This window comes from Phyllostomus hastatus, unplaced genomic scaffold, assembly GCF_019186645.2.
Source record: "Phyllostomus hastatus isolate PE091 unplaced genomic scaffold, TTU_PhHast_1.1 phas_contig_90, whole genome shotgun sequence".
NCBI classification, from domain to species: domain Eukaryota; kingdom Metazoa; phylum Chordata; class Mammalia; order Chiroptera; family Phyllostomidae; genus Phyllostomus; species Phyllostomus hastatus.
In genome coordinates this window covers 13,309,912-13,330,997 of record NW_025333984.1, presented here as the reverse complement: position 1 = coordinate 13,330,997, position 21,086 = coordinate 13,309,912, and the positions used below count along the sequence as shown (strand labels likewise).

Below are 21,086 nucleotides of genomic sequence, written 5' to 3'. Positions count from 1 at the left end.
CAACCTGGGCTATCATCAGAATACATTGCAAATAGATCAACTATATAGCAAACCCTAAATTACCTACAGTGCTAGGGAACAAGATAGTCTGGAGAATGAAGTATTTTGTTACCTGAGGTCACATTACTCCAAGTCTCGTTTTGTCCTCCCACCCTTGTTTTTTTTCCCCCAGCTTTATTGGGATATAATTGACATAAAATATTGTGTAAGTTTAAGGTGTACAATGTGATTTGACACACTTAAACACCACAAAATGGTTATCAGCATAGCATTAGCTGACACGTCCATCATGCCATATAACTACCATTTATATTTTATGGTGAGAACACTAAGATATAGTCTATTAGCAACTTTTAGTTTATATAAAATAGTACTATTAACTATAATCACCTTGCTGTACAGTAGATCCCCAGGACTTGTTCATCTTACAATTGAAAGTTTGTACCTTTTGACCCACATAGTCCCTGGTAACCACTATTCTAGCCTCTGTTTCTAGGAGTTTGGTGTTTCAGAATTCCACATATCAGTGAGATCATATAGTATTTGTCTTTCTCTCTCTGATTTATTTCACTTAGCATAATGCCCTCAAAGTCCACATTGTCACTAATGGCAAGATTTCCTTCTTTCTTGTAGCTAAACAATATTCCATTATATACATGCCATATTTTTATCCATTCATCTGTTGACAGACACTTAGGTTGTTTCCATATCTTTGCTATTGTAAATATTGCTGCCTTCCACTCTTGTTTTTTGAAATCTTGCTAACATGATTGTGCTCTCTTTTCTGGCTTAGTGAGACAAGACCAGTTAACCTAGCCTTTGTTTGTTTTTTGAGGCTTCTGAGGGCTTCAGAAATTTCACATTTAACACCAAGAATCACATAAAAGGCCCGAGTGGAAAAAGTGTAAGAGGTAGAGCTTGATATCTACTGAGATGAGTTTATTCCTTGGAATATATTTTGCTTTTATTAAACTCCAAAATGGTAAATGCATCTCTCTTTTTTTGATACTGGCCTCTTTGTCTTCAAATAAGGATATTGGAGGAGATTCTGCTAAGGAGGAGTCCCAATTAGTAACAATCTAGTAAACGGGGTCTTTATTTTAAATTAACAACTGCTGAAGCTATCTGCATCAGGATAGCTGAAGTTTGGAATTATGAATAGATAGATAAATCTATCTATCTATCATCTATCTATCAATCTATGTATCTAAACTATTATGCTATTTTTCTTTGTTCTTTTTTTTTTTTTACTTTCTTCTTTTTAAAAATCCTCACCTGAGGATGTGTTTACTGATGGGAGGGAGGGAGGGAGAGAAAGAGAGAGAGAGAGAGAGAGAGAGAGAGAGAGAGAGAGAGAGAGAGAGAGAGAGAATGCGCAGGAGAGAGAGATGTGAGAGAGAAACACAGATTGTACCCTGACTTGGAATTGAACCATCAACCTAGGTATGTGCCCTGAGTGGGGATTAAACCCACAACCTTTTGGTGTATGGGACGATGCTCCAGCCAGCTAAGCTACCCAGTCAGGGCCATTGTGCTATTTTTCCTGATTATGAATCTTCCCAGAATCTCAGTATACACAATATTCCAAGTCATCTGGATGTAATGGGAGGGGGATGATTTGTGAAGGAAAGATTACAAACTCTACCTAGGCCTTTTAGCCACCAAGGCTCCAGTAGGGTGTATCAAACAACCAAAAATGCTATACAATGTTTTTGGCTGTTTCTACTAGTTATTCTTTAGTTGGGTCCCACATTGGCTTCAGGAGTTATATATGTCTGGGAAACTGACACTGCAAAGTTCTGGCTTATTCCTTGCCCTGATGCTAAGGGATAAATATAGATCTAAACCACTACAGAAATTTGGCCAGGATTCCAAGGGGTGTGTGCGTAAGGGGCAGTGAATGATGGGGGTATTCTTACATGTGGCTAGAAAAGGGATTTTTTATGTCCAAGACCCTCTTTGGGGTGGGTAGGGGTAAAAGAAAATCCTGCCTCTAAAATCAGGATTTATTATCCACATTTTCAGGATTGATACAAATAAGGAATATTGTAGGTGGCTTAGTGTGTGTATGTGGGGTGGGGAGAGCAAAGGAAATCTTTCCTGACACCCTAGATCCTTTTGCATGAGATCAGCCAGATGAAAAAAGAAAGTTATTCTTAGCCATCTCCCCTCACTCCCAACTCCCACCCATGCCCCACCCCCTGCACACACAGATATCCAACTCTCAATTGAGAAGAACACAACTTAAGATTTCCATTGGGCTCATAGTATCTCAGGCGCTAGAGAAGGGCAGGGGGGTGGTGAGTTACTCATCCTTGTGACCCAGAATATCTCCCTGTAATGATGAGCTTGCTTTTCTATAGGGCTTTCCTTTGATTCAAGGAGGAGGCCAACCAATGAGAGAAGAGCATGTTAGATTATTTTGGGGAAGAGCTCATGCTAGAAGGGTTCACTTTTACTAGGCGCCAAGTGGCCCCAGCAACCAGTGTCTCCTGTACCAGCAGAAGCTCCAGAACTTTCACGCACTTGCCTGCCTCTGCTGCATATTTGCCCACTGAACAGCCATGAGAAGGCAGCTCCGGTCCAGAAGGGCTCCGGCCTTTCCTCACAGTTATCGCTACAGACTTGTGAGTCCCAGGGAACAGCATACTTTGCTGCCCCTTTTTAGTGGGGTGGGGTGGGGTGGGGGTTGTGTAGGTCTTCGCTTATGGCTGTTTCTCCTTGGGATGAACAAGAAGAGGAAGTTTAAGAGAGTCCACAATTTCAAGAGTGAACAGTGACTCCCAGCACCCCATTTCAGTCTAAATTTCTGGATTGAAAGAGGAAGCCCCTCTTCCTATGGAAGAAAATACAGGAAGGGGAAGATGCCAGAGAATGACAGGAAATTTTCTTGGGAGCCTAGAATTTAAAAAGACCTTTGGGAGTCTGGGAGTAAAGGTTTTATTCTGATAACAGGAAATGTAACCAAGAGAGAAGGGAAGGGGAAGAGGAAATAAAAGGCACTGACTACCTACACATCATATTTCCAGAACCCTTCATGTAAAGAAAGCTGCTGGAGCTCAGAGCACAGGAGTGACTTACAAGTTAGTAGACAAGCCAAAGTGAGAATGCAAGTTTTCTCACTTCTAATCTTGTTGGCTTTCCATTATATTTGCAGTATGCAACCCGCAACCCCCTGACACTCCACCACTCATTGCCATCTTGCCTGCCACCCTGCCCTGACCAACACACACACACACACACACACACACACACACACACCTTTGATGTTGCCATTTATCTCCAGCGTGCATTGCAAATTTCTTTGAACCCAAAGTTTCTTTGCATTTACTTTGCTATAATTCATTAATATATATAAAAAAGTACATGTAGTATTTTTTTGCAAAGAGGTATGTTATGAAATCTCCCTCAAAGAGGATTGTGATCTGAGCCCCAGGAAGAAACAAAGCGTAATCCATTTTTCTTTGGGAATGGCCACTTATTTAATCAGAGAGTTAAATGAAGACTGTCAAGAGCCAGCAGAGGAAAACATGAATTCTTCTAACCTCATATCCACCTACAAAGGGTTTTCCTTAACTTTCCAGCCACAATTTGTAGAATCTTTCTTTGGACATCCCAAAGTTCTTTCCAGCTCTTAGAATAGTCACAATCTGTAGGGCATATATAACTGTTCCTTACTTGATTTCTTTTCTATGTAATGTTTCTAAAGTGTTGAATATAATTTCAATGATTTGTCAACTGGTTTGGATCTTCTCGTTTTTTATTTTTTATTATCCAATTACAGTTTACATTTAATATTATTTTGTATTAGTTTCAGATGTACAGCAAAGTGGTTAGACAATCATGTACTTACTATACACAGTGGTCCTCGCTGATATTTCCAGTACCCACCTGGCCCCCTACATAGTTATATGATATTATGAACTATATTCCCTATGCTGTACTTTATATCTCTGTGACTATTTTGTAAGGACCCATCTGTACTTCCTAATCCCCTCATCCTTTTCACCCAGCCCTCCAACCCCCCTGTCCACTTTAAACTGTCAGTCTGTTCTCTGTACCTATGAGTCTGTTTCTATTTTGTTCTGGTTTGGATTTTTCAATGCATCAGGGGGCCTTGCTCTTTATAGAGAACACAATCAAATTTAAAAAGAAATGGTTTGATGCAGTGAATAATTGTGTACTAATTTCTCTTTTAAAATTAACCAATTGTTCAAATGTTTACAGGGTATTACTCAATGCAGGACAAAAATTTGTCCTTTGGGTTATACTGTTTGTTTATATATTTATTTATATGTTTATATATTTAGAGTGCTCAAAATGGAGTTACCCTACATCCTTCAGGCTCTTCCCTTTTAGGGCAACATGATGGCCCCAGCACATACCTACTACTATATCCCAATACACTCACACTATCACATGAGGGAAGTGCCACTTTGGGAAACTGATGAGAACAGACCCTTTTATTACCAAAGAATCCCCTACTGGATTCCATTAAATAGTTGCATGAGAGCACCTCTCTTGTACATTGTGAGGTTCTCCTATACCTGCAAGCAGGGGAGAGGAAAAAGATATTTGAAGTTTTTTTTACTACTGAGGCATCATGACAGACATGGGGAAATCAGCTCTTAGAAGGTTAATTCTTCCCACAAGGGTAAAGCTTTAATGACAAGCCATCTTTAATAGGATTATCATGAAAGCTCATATCTACAGGTAAGATAAGGCTGAAGCCACAGCCAGTTGCCTCCTCTGAGGAGCAAAAGTGGAGGGCAGGCATATAGGCAACAAGGTGAGAAAAGGAAGTGTTCAGGAAACAGAAAGGGAATGTAAATCTCTCCATGATGAAATGTTACACTTCAAATTCTCTGAGATTCTCAGTTGCAGTAGATTTTCTGGGGCCATGATGAGTACTTGCTGCAGTTCACATCACTGCTGAGGTGAGAGTGATGAGTTCTGTGAGAACATTTCTCCAGACTCAGGCAGTTATCATCAACAATTGTTCAGTACCCACCCATTACTTAGCTGTGGGCTGCACACTGTGGCGGGACATTAAGGAGTAAGAAAATATAGACCCTGCTCCCTGGGTGCTCAGAATGTACTTTGGGAGGTCAAATGGGTACATATGTTCACACCCAAGTGAGATTTAAGAACATTTATTAATCCATTTAACATTGAGTAATAGAGTTAATTTTCCTAAGCCTTACACTATGAATCCATGTCAGAGTCAGAAATCCTCATTTATAAGCATATACAATATTTTTGGGAGCACAGAATGTAACACATTGTTGTTTTCCATAAATCTGCTAAATCACCTTTAGGCACCTGTGCTCAATGTGATAGAGTAGAAACATCATTGTCCAAGGTATCGAGAGACAAAAGTGCTGAGACTGACAATTTTATTATGAACTTGCTGTGTGGCTTTGTTCTGTTCCTTCTCTGAGCCTCAGATGGGCAAGTGAATCTCCAAAATCACTGTCAGTTCTGATATGGTGTGTGATATAAAGCTGTACATTTGAACAAATTAGAGAGTAATTCAACGGTGCTTATAATCAAGAGCTAGGTAGTGCTGGGCAGACTGAATGCTGAGACTATAGCCTTATCATTCCATATCACTTTTACCGATTCTGAACAATCCAATTTTCTGAGGCCCCTCCTCACTAATGGCAGAATTTTTAGTCAAGTGTCCTCTAAATGGCCTTTGAGGAATCAGGCATGGAGAGGGCAGCAAGGAGCCCCTGGCCTCTATCATTTGACACATCCAAACCCAACAGGTGCACAGGCCCTGCCACTCTTCAGCTTTGGACAGCAGAGACAAGGGAGGGCGACCTCATTTTCTGCTGCTGCAGTGAGCCTTGGCAGACCCACAAAGAGCAAAGATCCAACTCTCTGGCCTATGACTGGGAGGCATTTGAAATACCATTTGGTGAAGTCTGGGTTTTTTGTTTTGTTTTGTTTGCTTGGTTTAATTTTCTTAGAACCACTCAGAGAAGATTACAGTTTCAGATCTCAAGTAATGGCTGCAATCCATCAATCAATAAATATGTGCTGAGCACTTACTATGTGCCAAGATGTTTGCCTAGGGGGTTTGGGGTGGTGGAGACTAAGGAAGTATCAATTGGGGTCCCAGCCCTCGGGTGGTCTGTTCAACTAGGTTAAGTCAGAAAGAAGTTCCAGATCATATAACACTCAAAGAAGCAGCAAATAGCTCCCCATCACTTGTTTCTGTTGGGAAGGCAGTCTAAGTTTTGAGAAGGGGTACAGCAGTTGGCCTCTCCACCTGATATCTACCCAGGGCTATTTTTAACCACAACTTGGGGTGGTGAGGTGGAGCAGCTGAAAGTGTACTAGGTGTTATGATAAAGCTAGTTTGGACTGAGAATTTACCATCATAGACACAAGTGTCTGAAACTACTCCATCCTCCAGCATTGAGCTCAGCTCTGTCCTGACAAGCCAGACAAAGTGAAGCAGGAGGCCAAGGCCCCAGGACAGAGTAGGATAGAAGCAGTCTTAGGGAAAGAGCTCAAATGCCTAAAGCTGATAATAAAACTTATATCTCTATGGAAAGGATATTGGAACAAAATGGGTCATAGGAAGGATGTTTCTTACAAAATAACAGAGAGAAAGAAAATACACTTTTTGTAACAATGGGTATGTTTATGGGGAAGTGAAAATTTGAAGCATTTCCAAATATTGAGTTGTTTTCCATTTATATTTGGCTGGTGGCATGTGCCACTGGACATTTTTAAAAGGGGAATTGTGTTTTGTCACTGTTCCAGGATGATCAGGATGAAGTGAACCAGAACTACTTAGCAGATGAAGAGGAAGAAGCAGAAGAAGAGGCTCGGGTGATGTTGGTACCCGATTTGGAGGAGGAGGAGGAGGAGGAAGAGGAGGGGGAAAAAGAGGAGAAAAAGGAGAAGGAAGAGGGTCAGGGTCAGCCAACAGGCAACACCTGGTGGTGGAAATTGCAGATCATGAACGAATACCTGTGGGATCCGGAAAAAAGGATGTTTCTGGCCCGAACAGGTCAGAGTTGGAGTAAGTCCCAGTTGTCCCACTGCCCCTGTAGGGTGTCCTTTCCTTTTGGCTTGGTGTCCAGGACTCCTTTACCATATGTTGGATGGTCTTGTATGCAAAGTTCTCTTAGATATCATGTAAAAGGATCAATGCCTAGGGAAATGCCTGGACTATGGGCAGATCCCATCAGAACAAACTCTAAGGAGGTGAAGAAACTTGATTGTATATCTGAAATCCACTTGGCTCAAAATCATTTGCAATGCAGACAGACAGTAAGAATGAGCTGGAAAACCACAGAAATTTTTTTTGAAGTCCCAGCCCTAACACCTTCTATCTGTGTGGCCTTGGGCTCATTATTTACCCTTGCTGAGCCTCAGTTTCCTCACTCACCAAATGACGGAAATAATCCCTGCCTTGCCTCTCTCACAGGATCAGCCTGAGGCTCCAATAAGGTGTTACAATGGTAAAGTTGAAAGTACTCTGAAAACTATTTCTAGTTTGAAATATGAGACCTAGGTCTGTGCTAATCTGACCAAGGATTTATAAATCCTTATCATTTCACCTAGAAATGCCAGAGAAGGAGAGTCAGGAGACCTGCCCCTGACCCCAGCTTGTTGGTGCTTTTCGCTCCCCTGGTGTACACAGAGAAATTAGGTTTAAAGGGACCATCTCTAGAGATTAAGACTGAGCCCCCACATCGTTTGATCAGTGGGAGAATCACGTGCCTTAGTATTTCCTCTTTGTGCCACATGCTGCCACCACTTTCACTTCACAATTTCCCCAGCACTCCTCTCCCAGGGTCCTACTTACCTCTTGAACTATTAGTGTTGAGCCTTCTCAAGAGATTTTGCCTGTGGTCAAATTCACACTTGACACACTCTGTGCAGCCCAGAAAAAGAACAGATCCTGCTTTGGAGAAGAAAACAAAATAGAGGATGCCATGGATGAAATAAGAGTTCCCTAGTGCCAAGGGTCTAAGTTGCTGAAGTTGATGGTCATGTCTTCTAAAGGCTCCTTTGGCTAAGAATTCTCTCCCGTATCATGCATGTTTCTAATTCAGGTCAGTCAGGGTGAAACAGCCAGTCCTGCTTCTTTCACTCCTCCTCAGTTTTCAGCCCCACTCCTGCCCACCCCTCAAGCGCTCAACTGGAACAAATGTACCATTCAGGGAACATTCTGACATTCTGGAAGCTGCAGACAAATTCTGCACATTCATTGGGGCTCCAAAGGGGGCACAGCTGTTTCTCCCTTGCCTAAAGTGGACTGGAAAAACAGGCCTTGTGAAAGGCAAGTGTGATTCTGGGAGAGGGTGTCTTACATTAACCCACAAATAGCCATCCATTGGAACTTCAGTAGATGAGCTGATCCAAATTGCTCCCATGAAGAACAAGTGATAGGCCAGTAAGTAGGGATGAGGGAGGAAGTTTCAAGTTCCCCAGGGAAGATATGGCAGTGGGAACACTTCATAGTAGGCCATATCCATGCCTCTGGGTAGCAGGTCTAAGGACAGTCCAGGAACTCTGGCTTCTTCTGTTCAGCTACCCCAGAGCAAAGGGAAAATTATGATCCTAAAATCTAGGCCACTAAGCATATGCCTTGCTGCCCTCTTGCTTGAGAACTAGGTGCCCACTGGAGCATGGACAGCAACATGACCAACATATTCACCCACCTATTATTATATTCTGAGCTTTTCCTTTGGTAGTTGGGCAACCTCTATTCTTAGGGATTACATGTTATTTTACTGGGTACTGACAAGGACCATATGAGGTAGTAATATTATCATCCCAATTTTACAGATGCAGAATCTGAGGCTTAGAGAGGATAAGTAACTTGTCTAAAGTCACATAGTTAATAAGTGGCAGTACTGGAAGTCAAACCCAGGTTGGATGAACACTGGAGTTTATTCTCTTGCCACACCATCTTCCTGAACTGTAGCAATGAGCCCTGATAGGTAGGGCCTCAGAACTGACGGGGGTATTTTGGTGTGAGGAGTGAAGAGTTGTAATCATGGGTACCTAGTCTTTCCAAGATATCCAGGTCTACCTACACTTGGGCGAGGCATTCAGAAGAGAAATTTAGATTACCTACAAGAGTAGCCAAGTAAAACTTGGACATCCAGAGCAGAAAGGGTTGGTGGGGGTTGATGGTTCAGATGGGTATGGTGCTTGGTTTTGCCTGAGGGTGCTTGGCTGAGTTAATTAGCCTATCACAGACACATGAGTAAGGCTGAGGGGACTCATTGCTAGTGCCATTCTCCCATCTACAGCTTCCTGGTCACACAAACAGAAAGCTATTTCCAAAGGAGTTTACTTGTATTCTATTGCTATCCTTTCATCCATGAAACTGAATCTTCCGGTCCTCCAGCTTGGCTTCAGCTGTTAATCCATTCCTAGGATGCAGATGAAGGTAAAGGAATGGAGAAGACGGCACAGGGCACATCCCATTAGGACAGCCAGTGGGCAGTAACCAAGTATCACTGCCACATAGGTGCTGCTGTTTCTTCTCCAGGGACTCCAGCTGAACCAATGTGTTCATAATCCAGTTATGCTTTAGTTTATCTTTTTAATTGTTCTATTATAGTTATCTCAATTTTCCCCCATTGCTCTCCCTTGCCCTACCCACCCACCACCCCGCTTTCATAGGCACTCTTCACCCTGTTGTCCATGTTATATTTCCAGTTGGATTACTAAGGATTTTTTCCTCTCCTCCAGTTATTTTTTGGTTAACTCTATTTAGTTCATGGTTCAATTTAAAAACTAGTACTTGGATTTGGCTTTGGGTACAGCAAAGCTGTGTGCTTTGTTCCAGTTTCTGGTTCATGATTCAGTTCAAATGTTTAGCTGCAACATCATGTCAGTGTTGTGAGTGGAGCTGAGAGAGCCTCAAGGAAGACTTGAAAAGAGCTTCTCAGCAACAATCTCACTCTCATTTATCTCACTCTGTACTGGCTAATCCTGGGCAAATCTAATACAGCCCACAGAGGAGGAATTCACATAATTATGCTTCTGGCCCTATAGCAATAATAATATTAATAATAACAATGATGAAGACTATCATTTATAAAGTATTTGGTATCTGCCAGGCTCTGTGGTATGCTACTTACATGCATTATTCAAGTACTATTATTGTCCTCACTTTATAGATGAGGAAATTGAGGTCCAGAGGGGTCAACAGCATGTCTAAGATTAAACAGTTAGGAAGTAGTAAGGTAAGGATAGGATATAAGGGAAGACTGAATTCCTGATACAGTATTCCTCCCTTACCCACACAGGATACATTCCAAGACCCTCTAGTGAGTGCTTGAACCCTATATATACTATATATTTTTTATATATACAAACATATGACAAAGTTTAATTTATAAATTAAGTACAGTAAGAGATTTACAATCATAACTCATAATAAAATGGAACAATTATAATGATATGCTATAATAAAAGTTATGTGAATGTGGCATTATTAAGTAAAATAAAGGTTACTTGAACACAAGCACTGTGATATCCTGATAGTCATTCTGTTAACCAAGACGGCTACTAAGTGACTAATGAGCAGGGAGCATATACAGCCTGGATATCCTGAACAAGGGATGGTTCACATCCTGGGCAAGATAGATCAGGAAAAGGTGAGATTTCATCACATTACTCAGAATGGTGCACAATTTAAAACCTATGAATTGTTTATTCTGGGGATTTTTCATTTAATATTTTTGGACCACAGTATTGGCCATTGGTAACTAAAACCACAGAAAGTAAAACTATGGATTAGTGGGGACTACTGTACTGTTACAGATGTAGAGAAGGATATAAGGCAAGTGCTAAACTTATTCCCATTTTACCTGCTAGGAATCTGGGGTGCAGAGAGGTTCTGTAATTTGCCCAAGCTCACAGGTAGAGATTATGGGTACCAAGTGTCAGTAATTAAGGGGTTTCCTACTCCCTCCTTTCCTATACTGTGTTAGTGTTTTTCTTTTAAGCAGAGCCACTTAAACTTTTGCTAAAGATGAAAAAGATTTGAAATAAGTAGGGTGAAACCTTGCTTTGCCTTGATTAGAGGCAAGTCCCATGGAAATTAATCAAAAGTTTGAATGATAGGCTATATGACAAGAAATGCTGTTTCCATCCCTTGGAAATACATATAATCACTGTAACCAAGCTGCTAGGACTCTTCAGGACACCCGCTTTAATGAATAGTGAAGAATGATTTGTACTTAGGACATCAACTGTTGTCCAGAGGACCCCCAAGCAATTTTCCCTCTGCAGTACTTTAAACTCCACTCCTCTGTAATCTTGTTCATGGTCATTTGTTCGGTGAGCCCTTCCGTCAGAGATGCTATAAAGGTAAACTGCAATCAGCCTTCTGACCCAATTCTCACTAATTCCAAATTGGTGAAATCTGAATGAACAAGGACAGATATACTGAATCTGAGGAATTATAAAAAAAAAATGCCATCTACTTTGTTTGGATTGGTTTCGGTTTACAAGTTCAAGTAAGGAGGCAGAGCTTGTTGGCAAGCACTGACCACTTTTATCTCTGATTGTTCTGCAGGCCTGATTTTAGTCATTTACTTCTTCTTCTATGCCTCCCTGGCTGCTGTGATCACTCTCTGCATGTACACGTTATTTCTGAACATCAGTCCTTACATGCCAACCTTCACTGAGAGGGTGAAGCCTCCTGGTGAGTGTTCAAATGCCCTGTGTTATCAGAACTTGCTGGAAAGAAATCTGCTTGCACAGCATGTTCAGCCTCAATTAACTTTGGCTCTTCCCGGTAATGACTTAGAGATTCAATTATTAAAAGTAAAATGGTACTTGGCAAATTATGGTCCTTTTCATTTTCATTGCCTGGGGGGAAATGGTTTCATGGGAATCAATACTAAAATATTATCCCAAGAATGGGTTAATATATCCAAAGCCTTTTTCCATTGCCAGGAGTTATGATCAGACCCTTCGCCCATAGCCTTAACTTCAACTTCAACGTTTCTGAACCTGACACTTGGCAGCATTATGTGATTAGCCTAAATGGCTTTCTCCAGGGTAAGTAAGTTCCTCTGAATGGTGCAAATCTCTTTGGAAAGATTATAGGTCGGAATTCAAAATTCCCCTGACAGACTCTTACTAACTCCAGCCCATTCCGGTCTTTCCTTACCTTGCATCCACCTCAGAACCCATACATATGATCAAAACTGCTCTAATTTATGGTTGCACATTGCCTTAAAAGCATATCAGCTAACTCTTCAGCAATATGAGAAGTCCATTGGGGGAGAGAACTTGTCTTCTCTTCTTGAACACCCTATAGCACCTAGTTATGTCCTGGGCACATCCAGATGGCTCAATATGATCAATTATAAAAAAATAATAATTCGGGGGCAGGGCAGGAAGTAGTGGTAAGAAAAGAAGAGTGTTCTCCAGAACTGGAAGATCCCTGTCTCCTATGCCTTCTCAAGGTAAGATAATTCATTTCTTGGAGATGAGCCATCTTGAAGTAAGAGAGCAAGGGTCTTCATTTAACAGCATTCCAGAAGGGAGTTAGAGGAAGCATCTCTGGGTGGCAGTCACTCCTACATGTTCATCAGAAGTGTTCAAGATGCCTATCTCTATAACATCATCATATTCAGTTTTAGGAACTAATGAATGGCTTTTTGAGAAGCCCTTTCACATGATGAAATCTGAGGTAGCAGCTTGGCTAGAGTTAAACACAGAGCACACAGCCTCTGTATTTATCCAGCTATCAACGAGGAGATCCGGTGATTACCTTTTAGTCCCCTTATACCCCTTTCCCCTCCCCCGCAATCACTACACTTGTCCATGTCCATGTCCTTTTTCCTTTTTGCTCAATCCCTCCACCCCTTAACCTGCCCCCCCATACTAGCTGTCATCCTGCTGTCCATCTATGAGTCTGTCTCTATTTTGCTTGTTAGTTCAGTTTGTTCATTAGACTCCATATACGAGTGAAATCATACGGTATTTGTTTTTCTCTGACTGGCTTATTTACTTAGCATAATATTCTACAGACCCATCCATACTGTCACAAATGGTAAAATTTTCTTCTTTTTTTTATGGCTGAGTAGAATTCCATTGTGTAAATGTCCCATAGTTGTTTTATCCACTCATCTACTGGTAGGCACTTGGGCTACTTCCATGTCTTGGTGATTGTAAATAACACTGCAATGAAAATAGGGGTATGTATGTTCTTTTGAATTAGTGTTTTGGGTTCCTGTGGATATAGTCCCAGAGGCGGAATCACTGGGTCAAAAGGCAGATCCATTTTTATTTTTGTGAGGTATCTTCATACTGCTTTCCACAGTGGCTGAACCAATCTGCATTCCCACCAACAGTGCAAAAGGGTTCCCCTTTCTCCACATCCTCACCAGAACTTGTTGGTTGTTGATTTATTGATGATAGTCATTCTTACAGGTGTGAGATGGTATCTTATTGGGGTTTTAATTTGCATTTCTCTGATGATTAGTGACATTGAGCATCTTTTTGTATGTCTATTGGCCATCTGTATGCCATCTTTGGAGAAGTGTCTATTCAGGTCCTTTTCCCATATTTTAATTGGGTTTTATAAAGTAAAAAACAACAAAAAAGAGAAGCTCCAATGAGGTTACCTTACTGACCTATTATTTGGGGGTGGGGGAAGACAGTTAGACTAATTTGGTTGGCCTGGCCTGGCTGAAGTGGGGCAAGGGAGGTGGAAGTGGCCAGTAGAATGTACACTGAATTAAGAGGAAAACAACCTCTTATGTGATAGGAAGTGTTATTAAAATGCACACATTTTTCCATTTAATTTTAACATTGCATTGCAGAGTTTATTGTCCCCATTTGTAAAATGGGGACATTGAGGCTCAGAAAGGGGAATTAACATGATCAAAGTCTCCCAGCAGTAGAATCAATGTTTAAACCCATGTCAATGTTCTTGACACCTTTGCTACTCAAAGCGTGATCCAGGGACCAGTTGCATCAGCACCACCTGGGAGTTTGTTAGAACGGCAGACTCTCAGGCCCCACCCCAGACATGTTCAAGCAGGATCTGCAGTTTAACAAGATCCACAGGTGATTTGTATAACATTTAAAGCTTGAGAAGTGCTGCTTTTCATAATTCTTTGCTACTAGCATATGACCAGGATTAGAAACTCAACTTTGTATAAGTAATGCTCAGTGTTATTTGGGGTAAGTCTAAACTTCAGATGCCTCACCTATAAAATGTGGGGAGCTGGGTTCATTCTGAGTCCATGTAGTTCCATTTTGGACATCATAGCCAGAACAATATCTTTTTTACTTTCAAAATGCTTGTGAGCTATTACAAATGTACTACTGGAACCTCTGCTGAAGAAATTCCTCTGAGAAACTAGTAGGTGGAGAAATACCAATTCTGACCTGGTAACAGAGGTGGGGAACATGAGGAAAGGCATTGGGTTTTTTGTTCCTAAGCATAGATAATGTGCTCTATTTTAAATGAATACATCTCTGAAATAGAAATCCCAGAGTATCACTTTCATTCCCATGAGGCCTGGGATTTTGCAATAAGGGTCATGCCCCTGTCACATTATTTTTGATGGAACTATCTCAAGAGAAACAATGAGCATGTGATTATAGAATCTCCTTAGAAAGTTATTATTTGAACATAGTTCTTGCTCTAAAACATTAAAACAAAACTTTGAATTGAATGTAGCTTTGTCTGAGGAATAATAAAGGCTTAGCCATAACTGGAATAGATTTAAAATTCCCAGTTGCTTCCTAATAACATCAAACCCAGGCCACAACCTATCTAGATGAGGATCCAGCAGTACATTTGGAGTTTTACCTCTGGTAGATTGTAGGTACACAATCTCTTCTGAAAAACTGAGCTTCTTGGAACATGAATGCATAGGGGCTGGATCTAACAGGAATACCTGACACTATCATGTAGAACCAAATTAGAAATAATTGAATTAGTAGTAACTTCTAAAGCCTAGATCTATGACATCTAGTAACCCAAAGAGTCAGCTCACACATAGACCCTTTTAGCTCTCTCCCTAGTAAGTATACCTTGGACACACACATATTGCATTCCATTCAATGTAAAGGGACACTTAACTAGAAGTGCTTCAGGTTTCAGTAGACAAGATCTCACCCTCTCACCCTCTCAGTGAAGACACTATGATTGTCATTGGTTTCTGCTTTCAATCTAAGTTTCTATTTTGCAGTGCTAACTTCCCTCTGTAAAGAATGAAGAGCTAGTTTATTTCCTCCTCCTGCTCTTCTTCCTCCCCCTTCATGGGTTCTACAACACATACTTCTCACTCTCCTGCATCAGTGCCTCTCATTGACCTCAAAGGAATATGTCTCCTAGGCTAAACTTAAAGAGCTTTAACCCAGCTTTGCTGCCTTATAATATGCCATGCCTTGACATGACCTAGTCCATCTTCCAAAATTTGCCTACTATGTGCCTACTCCTCTCCTAGAAGTAAAAGAGGCAGAGCTCTACATTTACAATTTACCATATCTGAAAAGAAATGATGAAAAGTAGAAGTTATAAAGTGACCCAGAGATGGATATCCAAAAGTTCTGAGGGAATGAGAATCAAGGGGGCAGGCAATCAAAGTGGGCTGAGGGGACTCCTGGAAGGCTTCCCCAAGATATATGCTAATGAAGGGCCTTGGGCACCTAATCCCTTATCTCAGAGCCTAGGGCAGATTTAGGGGGTTTCCTGAAGAGCACAAATAAGCTGGAGGGAAAAAAACTAGGAAGGAAGACAACTGAAAACATGGCCTTCCCCTATATCTCCTATCTAACATGGCCCTTTGCTACCTATACACACTTTAGGTTATAATGACAGTCTTCAAGAGGAAATGAATGTAGATTGTCCCCCGGGGCAGTACTTCATCCAAGATGCAAATGAAGATGAGGACAAGAAGGCCTGCCAATTTAAGCGCTCCTTCCTGAAGAATTGCTCTGGCTTGGATGACCCTACTTTTGGCTACTCTACTGGACAACCCTGCATTCTTCTAAAGATGAACCGGGTATATTGGCCCTTGACACTCTGTGATGATAAGTGGATGAGTAGGGTAGGAGGGCTCTGGAAACTCCATTTCTCCAGGGCTCTGTCTTCACCTACTACCAGTTTGGTCATTTTTACTGACAGCATCAGTAATATAAACAATCAGACAAACTATCAAGCAATAATTTTTTTCTCCTTGAACACTCCCTATTTCCATTCTTCTCCCACACCCCTAAACTTGCCCCTTTTGATGCCCTCTGTTGGGAATGAGATCCTGAGCTGTTTGGAACAGAGGATGACATGGGGATGGGGTGAGAGGCAATGCTCATATCACAAGAAATGCATTTTCTTTCTCTGCTGCCATGCCTTATGTTTGGCAGAGCCTTACCAGGCACGCCCCTCTTGAAACCAGAAAGTTTACATCTTCAGTGTTATCTTACTACAATTACCACTGTAAAAATATCAGACACAAATACAAGGAGTAAGCTGAGTTGCACAGCTCTGAAGATATTTTTTCCTTTTTGTAACATTTCTGAGAAGGCAGAATAGGATTTATAAAAGCCCAGTTTTTACTGTCAAATCTGTTTGATTTAAAAAAAAAACACACACACACTGGTTTTCTTTTGATAGATTGTAGGCTTTCGTCCTGAGCTTGGAGATCCTGTGAAGGTTTCCTGCAAAGTTCAGGTAAAGTGTCTTTTTGAGTACGCATTGTTAGCACATCTACTTCATGCAAAAAGGTGGTTCATCCCTTCCAAGGTTTTACCGTGGATGGTTGGCTATGGGTTAGGGAAAGAGTTAATCTTTCTATACCTACACCTCCTGTTAGTAACTTCAGGGCCTCCCTATTTCCAGAAAGCATTCAATTCCTGTGTGTTGGTGTGTGTAGTGTGTGTATGTGCTGATTTATACCTGAGAAAGCCAAAGACTGAATGAACCTCTGCAAAGGGCCACAGCAGGGAACAACAATATACCAAGTCATTAATTGGGATTCTGTTTACACTTTTGCTTTCAGCTCTAATTACTTGTTTCTTTGAACTAAACAAACAGCTTTCATTACAGTCATTAGTCCCTGCTTTTAAAACTAAATTTCACTTTTTGCAGCATGGACTAGTGGCACTTGTGTTGCAATAACAAATGACTACAAGGGAGTATAAACAGAACTCCATTAATATGCTAATTAACTGTCCTTGAAGGGACCATTAACTCCTATCTCATCTGCCCCAATTAGCTCCTTTGTAGGAAAAAGCCCAAGATCTAAGGTTTGCTTCTTAAATTGGCAGTAGTTCCCTCCTGTTTGACAACATTAACTGCATCCCAGCCCTGGACAATTGTCTTGCAAATGTATGAAGCCAGGTAATGCTATCTCAGTAGTAGAAATACAGCTCAAAATTCCAGTCTTAATGGTGGCAGATCAGAAAGCAGCAAAGGCAGCATTTACTGATCACTTATTATATATCAGGTAGGTACTTTGCTAGGTGTTGGGAGTGTCAAGGTAAATATGCCATTCTCTGAAATTAGGACAATCAAGTATTACAGGTGCTATGGAAGGTGCAGTGGAGGCATTGACCAGGGAAAGATTGGTTCCAGACGGTGGGTAGGGAGGGGTTGGATGTTGAATATGACCTTTGAAAAGTCAGGTCATCTCTGCCAGGTGAACAAGGTAGAAGGACATTCATTCTGTTCACTTGTATGTGAGTATGTGTAAATAAATATACACATATGTGAGGTGTGACCACAAACTAGTAGAATTGATTCCACATACCATTCATGAAAAACGAATTTCATTGCCTTTTAGAAGAATGTATAAATGAATCATAAAGACCAATTTGGTCTAAAACTAGTATCTTAATTGGATTGAGTGCTGCTTATAGTTCCGTAGTAGAAGCCATTCATTTTCAACCTAAATCAAACCTTGCTGAAAACTGTCCTTTTATTTAAAAAAAGAAACATTAAGGATCTTTATGAATTCTATAATAATAAATACTAGTCAAACCCACACCCACTTGTGGAAATCAAGCAGAATGAGGTAATTACTAGAATAAATTAAGGAGAGTCGTTTATACTAAGAATGATATACAGAAGTCATCAGATGACCCTAGTGAGTGACTTCCTAGTAGTGATACACAATTTGCCCCTTATTAGCCCCCAGACCTCTGCTTCTTAGGGCAAAATAAATCCATAGGTAGAATGGGCAATCTCCTACCTGGCATGTTATGATGAGGGTAGACTTGTTTATTTAATCATTTCCAGTACCGGGCCCCACTTGTTTATCTTCCTGACTCAACCTATTGTTATTAAGCACTACAGAGAATGTGGTCAGAGACATGAGTTCAGGTGAGCCAATTATAAGCTGTGTCCCTGTGCATCTGATCTGTCTTCCAACAGAACTGAATCCACAGTGGGTAAGTTGTTGTGGGTGGGATTTACTAAACATGTTCCAACTTATACCTGTCTCAGCTCCAAAGTCCAACACTGAGTGCCAGGCCCAGTCTGATTCTTTGGATAGGGGCTGGCATGGTAGGTCTTCTTGCCGGAGCAGTACCAGGTACTACAAGCCCTTTGGAGCCCTTCTGTCTGGGTTCCCTAAGAGCCAGCACAGAGCCATACTGAGCACCTTTGGCCTCCTCAGTCCAGGTGTTCTAGCCAGTATTTTTTGAACTGAAAGCCAAAGCACAGTGTCTCCCTGGAAATGCTCCTCTGGTGATAGGCCTGAGTTGAGCTCTGCCCCATTCTGCTTTCATGGTCTTCTTGGGACAGGTGGTTGTGGATCACACAGTGACTTCACCTGGGGTACAGATCCTTTTAGCTCAGGATCCAACCGAGTGACCCAGCACCCCACATATGCCTGCTTTTACTTACAGAGAGGTGATGAAAACGACATCCGATCCATCCATTACTACCCAGAGTCTGCTTCTTTTGACCTCCGCTACTACCCTTACTACGGCAAACTGACTCACGTAAGCCTGTAACCCCTTCAGTCTTTGCTGTTAGAAAGGGATTTAGAGGCAAAGGAAATGCTGGCTGGGATCTATATGAATTAGGGAGCACCAGGTAGTAACAGTGGAGTGAACAGCTGCTGGCCAAGACCAGTAGCCCACTCTACCAATTCCTATCACAATCACTTCTTTCCACCATATCTAAAGGAATCTCAGATATTGTGTGTTGTCTAACTCCTTCAATTTACAGATGGAGAAACTAGGATTCAGAAAGAAGTGACTTGCCCAATGTCACATAGCATTGTGACAGAGCCAGGAACAGACAAATCACTGCCATTGCACTAAATTTTGCCCAAATAATCCCACTTCCCTGTTTCTCCTTGGGGTAGTGAAAGCTTCATCTCTAGCAAAGACTTGACAAACACTAGTTCTGATTTGATTCATGGTCTGATATCCAGGAAATCATATCATACAGAGTCAGAATTGGTTTTCCTCAGAGGACAATCAGACATCTGACAGTGATTTATGAGAGAAATGTGTTTCCCCGCTGTCCCAGGGCAGAGAGAGCACACCACTTGCTTTAGCCATTTGTGACTTGGAATCATGGGATTTACTCTGTTCTCTTTTGGAGGTTATCCTATCGTGCACTAAATATCTGATCACTTTCATCCTATTGTCCTCCCACACAGCCACCCCTTCTCACACTTAGAATTCATTGTTCTTCCACCTACAGGTTAACTACACCTCCCCGCTGGTGGCAATGCACTTTACAGATGTGGTGAAGAACCAAGCAGTGCCTGTGCAGTGCCAACTGAAGGGCAAAGGCATCATAAATGATGTCATCAATGATCGTTTTGTGGGTAGGGTGATTTTTACTCTGAACATAGAAACCTAAGAATTTCAGAAGACCACACCCACTAGTTCTGTTTGTGTTTTATTTTATGTTACCCCTGGTAGCACCTGAATTCTTTTTCTTCAATCAGGACACAGCCAGATGGACACCTAAGAGCAGATCCTCTTTTTCTGCCTTTGACATATGTATAAAATGACATTGTGGGAGCTGTTTGATTTTTTAAAGGTGGTCTCTCCTGATGACAAATAGATTATATTAATTTCCTTTCCCCCACTTAAAAGTAAAACACATTCTTGCTGCTAGGATCCTCACTGTAGTGCAAATATAGTATATGATAAAATTTACAGTAACTATGAAGGAGAATTTCTATGATGACTTTAAATTCATTGTGTTTTCTAAAATTTTGTTGTTTTTACAGGTGAGATTCCCCCAACCAGGCTGATATTTAATCTTTTCTTTTTCACCTGCCTGGCAAGGTCCTTCCATGGGAATCACCAATCAGACCAACCCAGAATACATCTAGGGCCACCATACCTAGGGAACTCTATATCCAGGGATGCTTGAAAAACTGGCTGCCTTGTGTGGGCAACTAAATACTCTTTCAAAGACTAGGGTATCTTCAACTGGGTCAGAAAGCGGTGCTAACTAGATATTGTTCTGATTAGAAATGAAGACTTTTTGGGGGGAGATAGGGCCCACTACAATTGGGGAAAACAGCTACTATATGACTGTGATGGGTATTTGATTCATTGCTCTAAGGTGTAATCACCCAAAGGCAAACATTCCTGCAAACATGGTTGTCTCAGCTGTAGGCAGAGGACAGAACAAGGAAGAAGATCTCTACCAGCTATTTCTTCTTGGGCTATTTGTTTGACAGTAGTGTGATGTTCTTTGAGACCATGAGGGATGGTTGTATTGACCGCCCAGCTACAGCTCTAAGGATTGAAATCAGAGTCTGCCATCTGATAAATGATAAGACAGAAAGCTCCTCCCAACCCACCCTAAATTCAAGGCCCATTAACCACCTTTTCATTTGCTTAAAAATGATATGAGGCAGATATTTACCCAGGTTGTGGATCAGCCAGCTGCTCTGTCTTATCTTTGGCCATGTGACCATTCCACTGCTTCTTAACACCTCCACCAGGGGGAGGGATGGGACTAGGAGAAGAAGCAAACATTAGAGAATAGCATAGTGTCTCAGGGTCCAAAGCAAGCTTAAATGCCGTCTAGAACCATTCAAAGTCTGAATATCCTCTATAATGTTTACCTTCTTCCCAAACAGAAAGCTGGCAGTCTG

At 41.4% G+C, this 21,086-nt stretch overlaps 2 protein-coding genes across 7 annotated transcripts in view; one reads left to right on the top strand and one right to left on the bottom strand.

Annotated features, from left to right (window-relative positions):
* The window catches only part of TMEM255A (transmembrane protein 255A), a 103,009-nt gene extending 82,099 nt beyond the window's left edge, over window positions 1-20,910 (bottom strand). Inside the window, exons 1-2 of one of the 3 annotated variants that reach the window (XM_045852230.1) lie at window positions 20,855-20,910; window positions 7,829-7,927 (exon numbers count right to left, since the gene is read on the bottom strand). In XM_045852230.1, coding sequence (XP_045708186.1) covers window positions 7,829-7,927; window positions 20,855-20,906 — 151 coding nt within the window. In that variant the 5' untranslated portion in view covers window positions 20,907-20,910. Of the gene's footprint in view, window positions 1-7,828; window positions 7,928-20,854 lie in introns of those variants that run through there. The other 2 variants (XM_045852231.1, XM_045852229.1) reach the window with 2 other exon arrangements.
* On the top strand, window positions 2,479-20,875 carry ATP1B4 (ATPase Na+/K+ transporting family member beta 4). Of its 4 annotated transcripts, none has more exons than XM_045852235.1 (8): window positions 2,479-2,627; window positions 6,778-7,027; window positions 11,564-11,692; window positions 11,947-12,051; window positions 15,823-16,019; window positions 16,628-16,684; window positions 18,862-18,957; window positions 19,670-20,875. In XM_045852235.1, the coding sequence occupies exons 1-8, from the start codon at window positions 2,565-2,567 to the stop codon at window positions 19,829-19,831; spliced, it is 1,059 nt and encodes a 352-aa protein (XP_045708191.1). In that variant the 5' UTR covers window positions 2,479-2,564; the 3' UTR covers window positions 19,832-20,875. The 4 variants fall into 4 exon arrangements, with proteins under 4 accessions (XP_045708191.1, XP_045708190.1, XP_045708189.1 ...); XM_045852234.1 differs by having other exon boundaries at window positions 6,778-7,039; XM_045852233.1 differs by lacking the exons at window positions 16,628-16,684; window positions 18,862-18,957; window positions 19,670-20,875 and having other exon boundaries at window positions 15,823-16,619.
* Window positions 20,911-21,086: the final 176 nt, after the last annotated feature.

Excerpts from the sequence above, each read along its gene's own strand:
- ATP1B4 (XM_045852232.1), top strand. The coding sequence starts at position 2,565 with ATGAGAAGGCAGCTCCGGTCCAGAAGGGCTCCGGCCTTTCCTCACAGT. Across the intron at positions 2,628-6,777 it reads ACAGTTATCGCTACAGACTT|GATGATCAGGATGAAGTGAA; the intron begins GTGAGTCCCAGG and ends TCACTGTTCCAG. Across the intron at positions 11,693-11,946 it reads TGAGAGGGTGAAGCCTCCTG|GAGTTATGATCAGACCCTTC; the intron begins GTGAGTGTTCAA and ends TTCCATTGCCAG.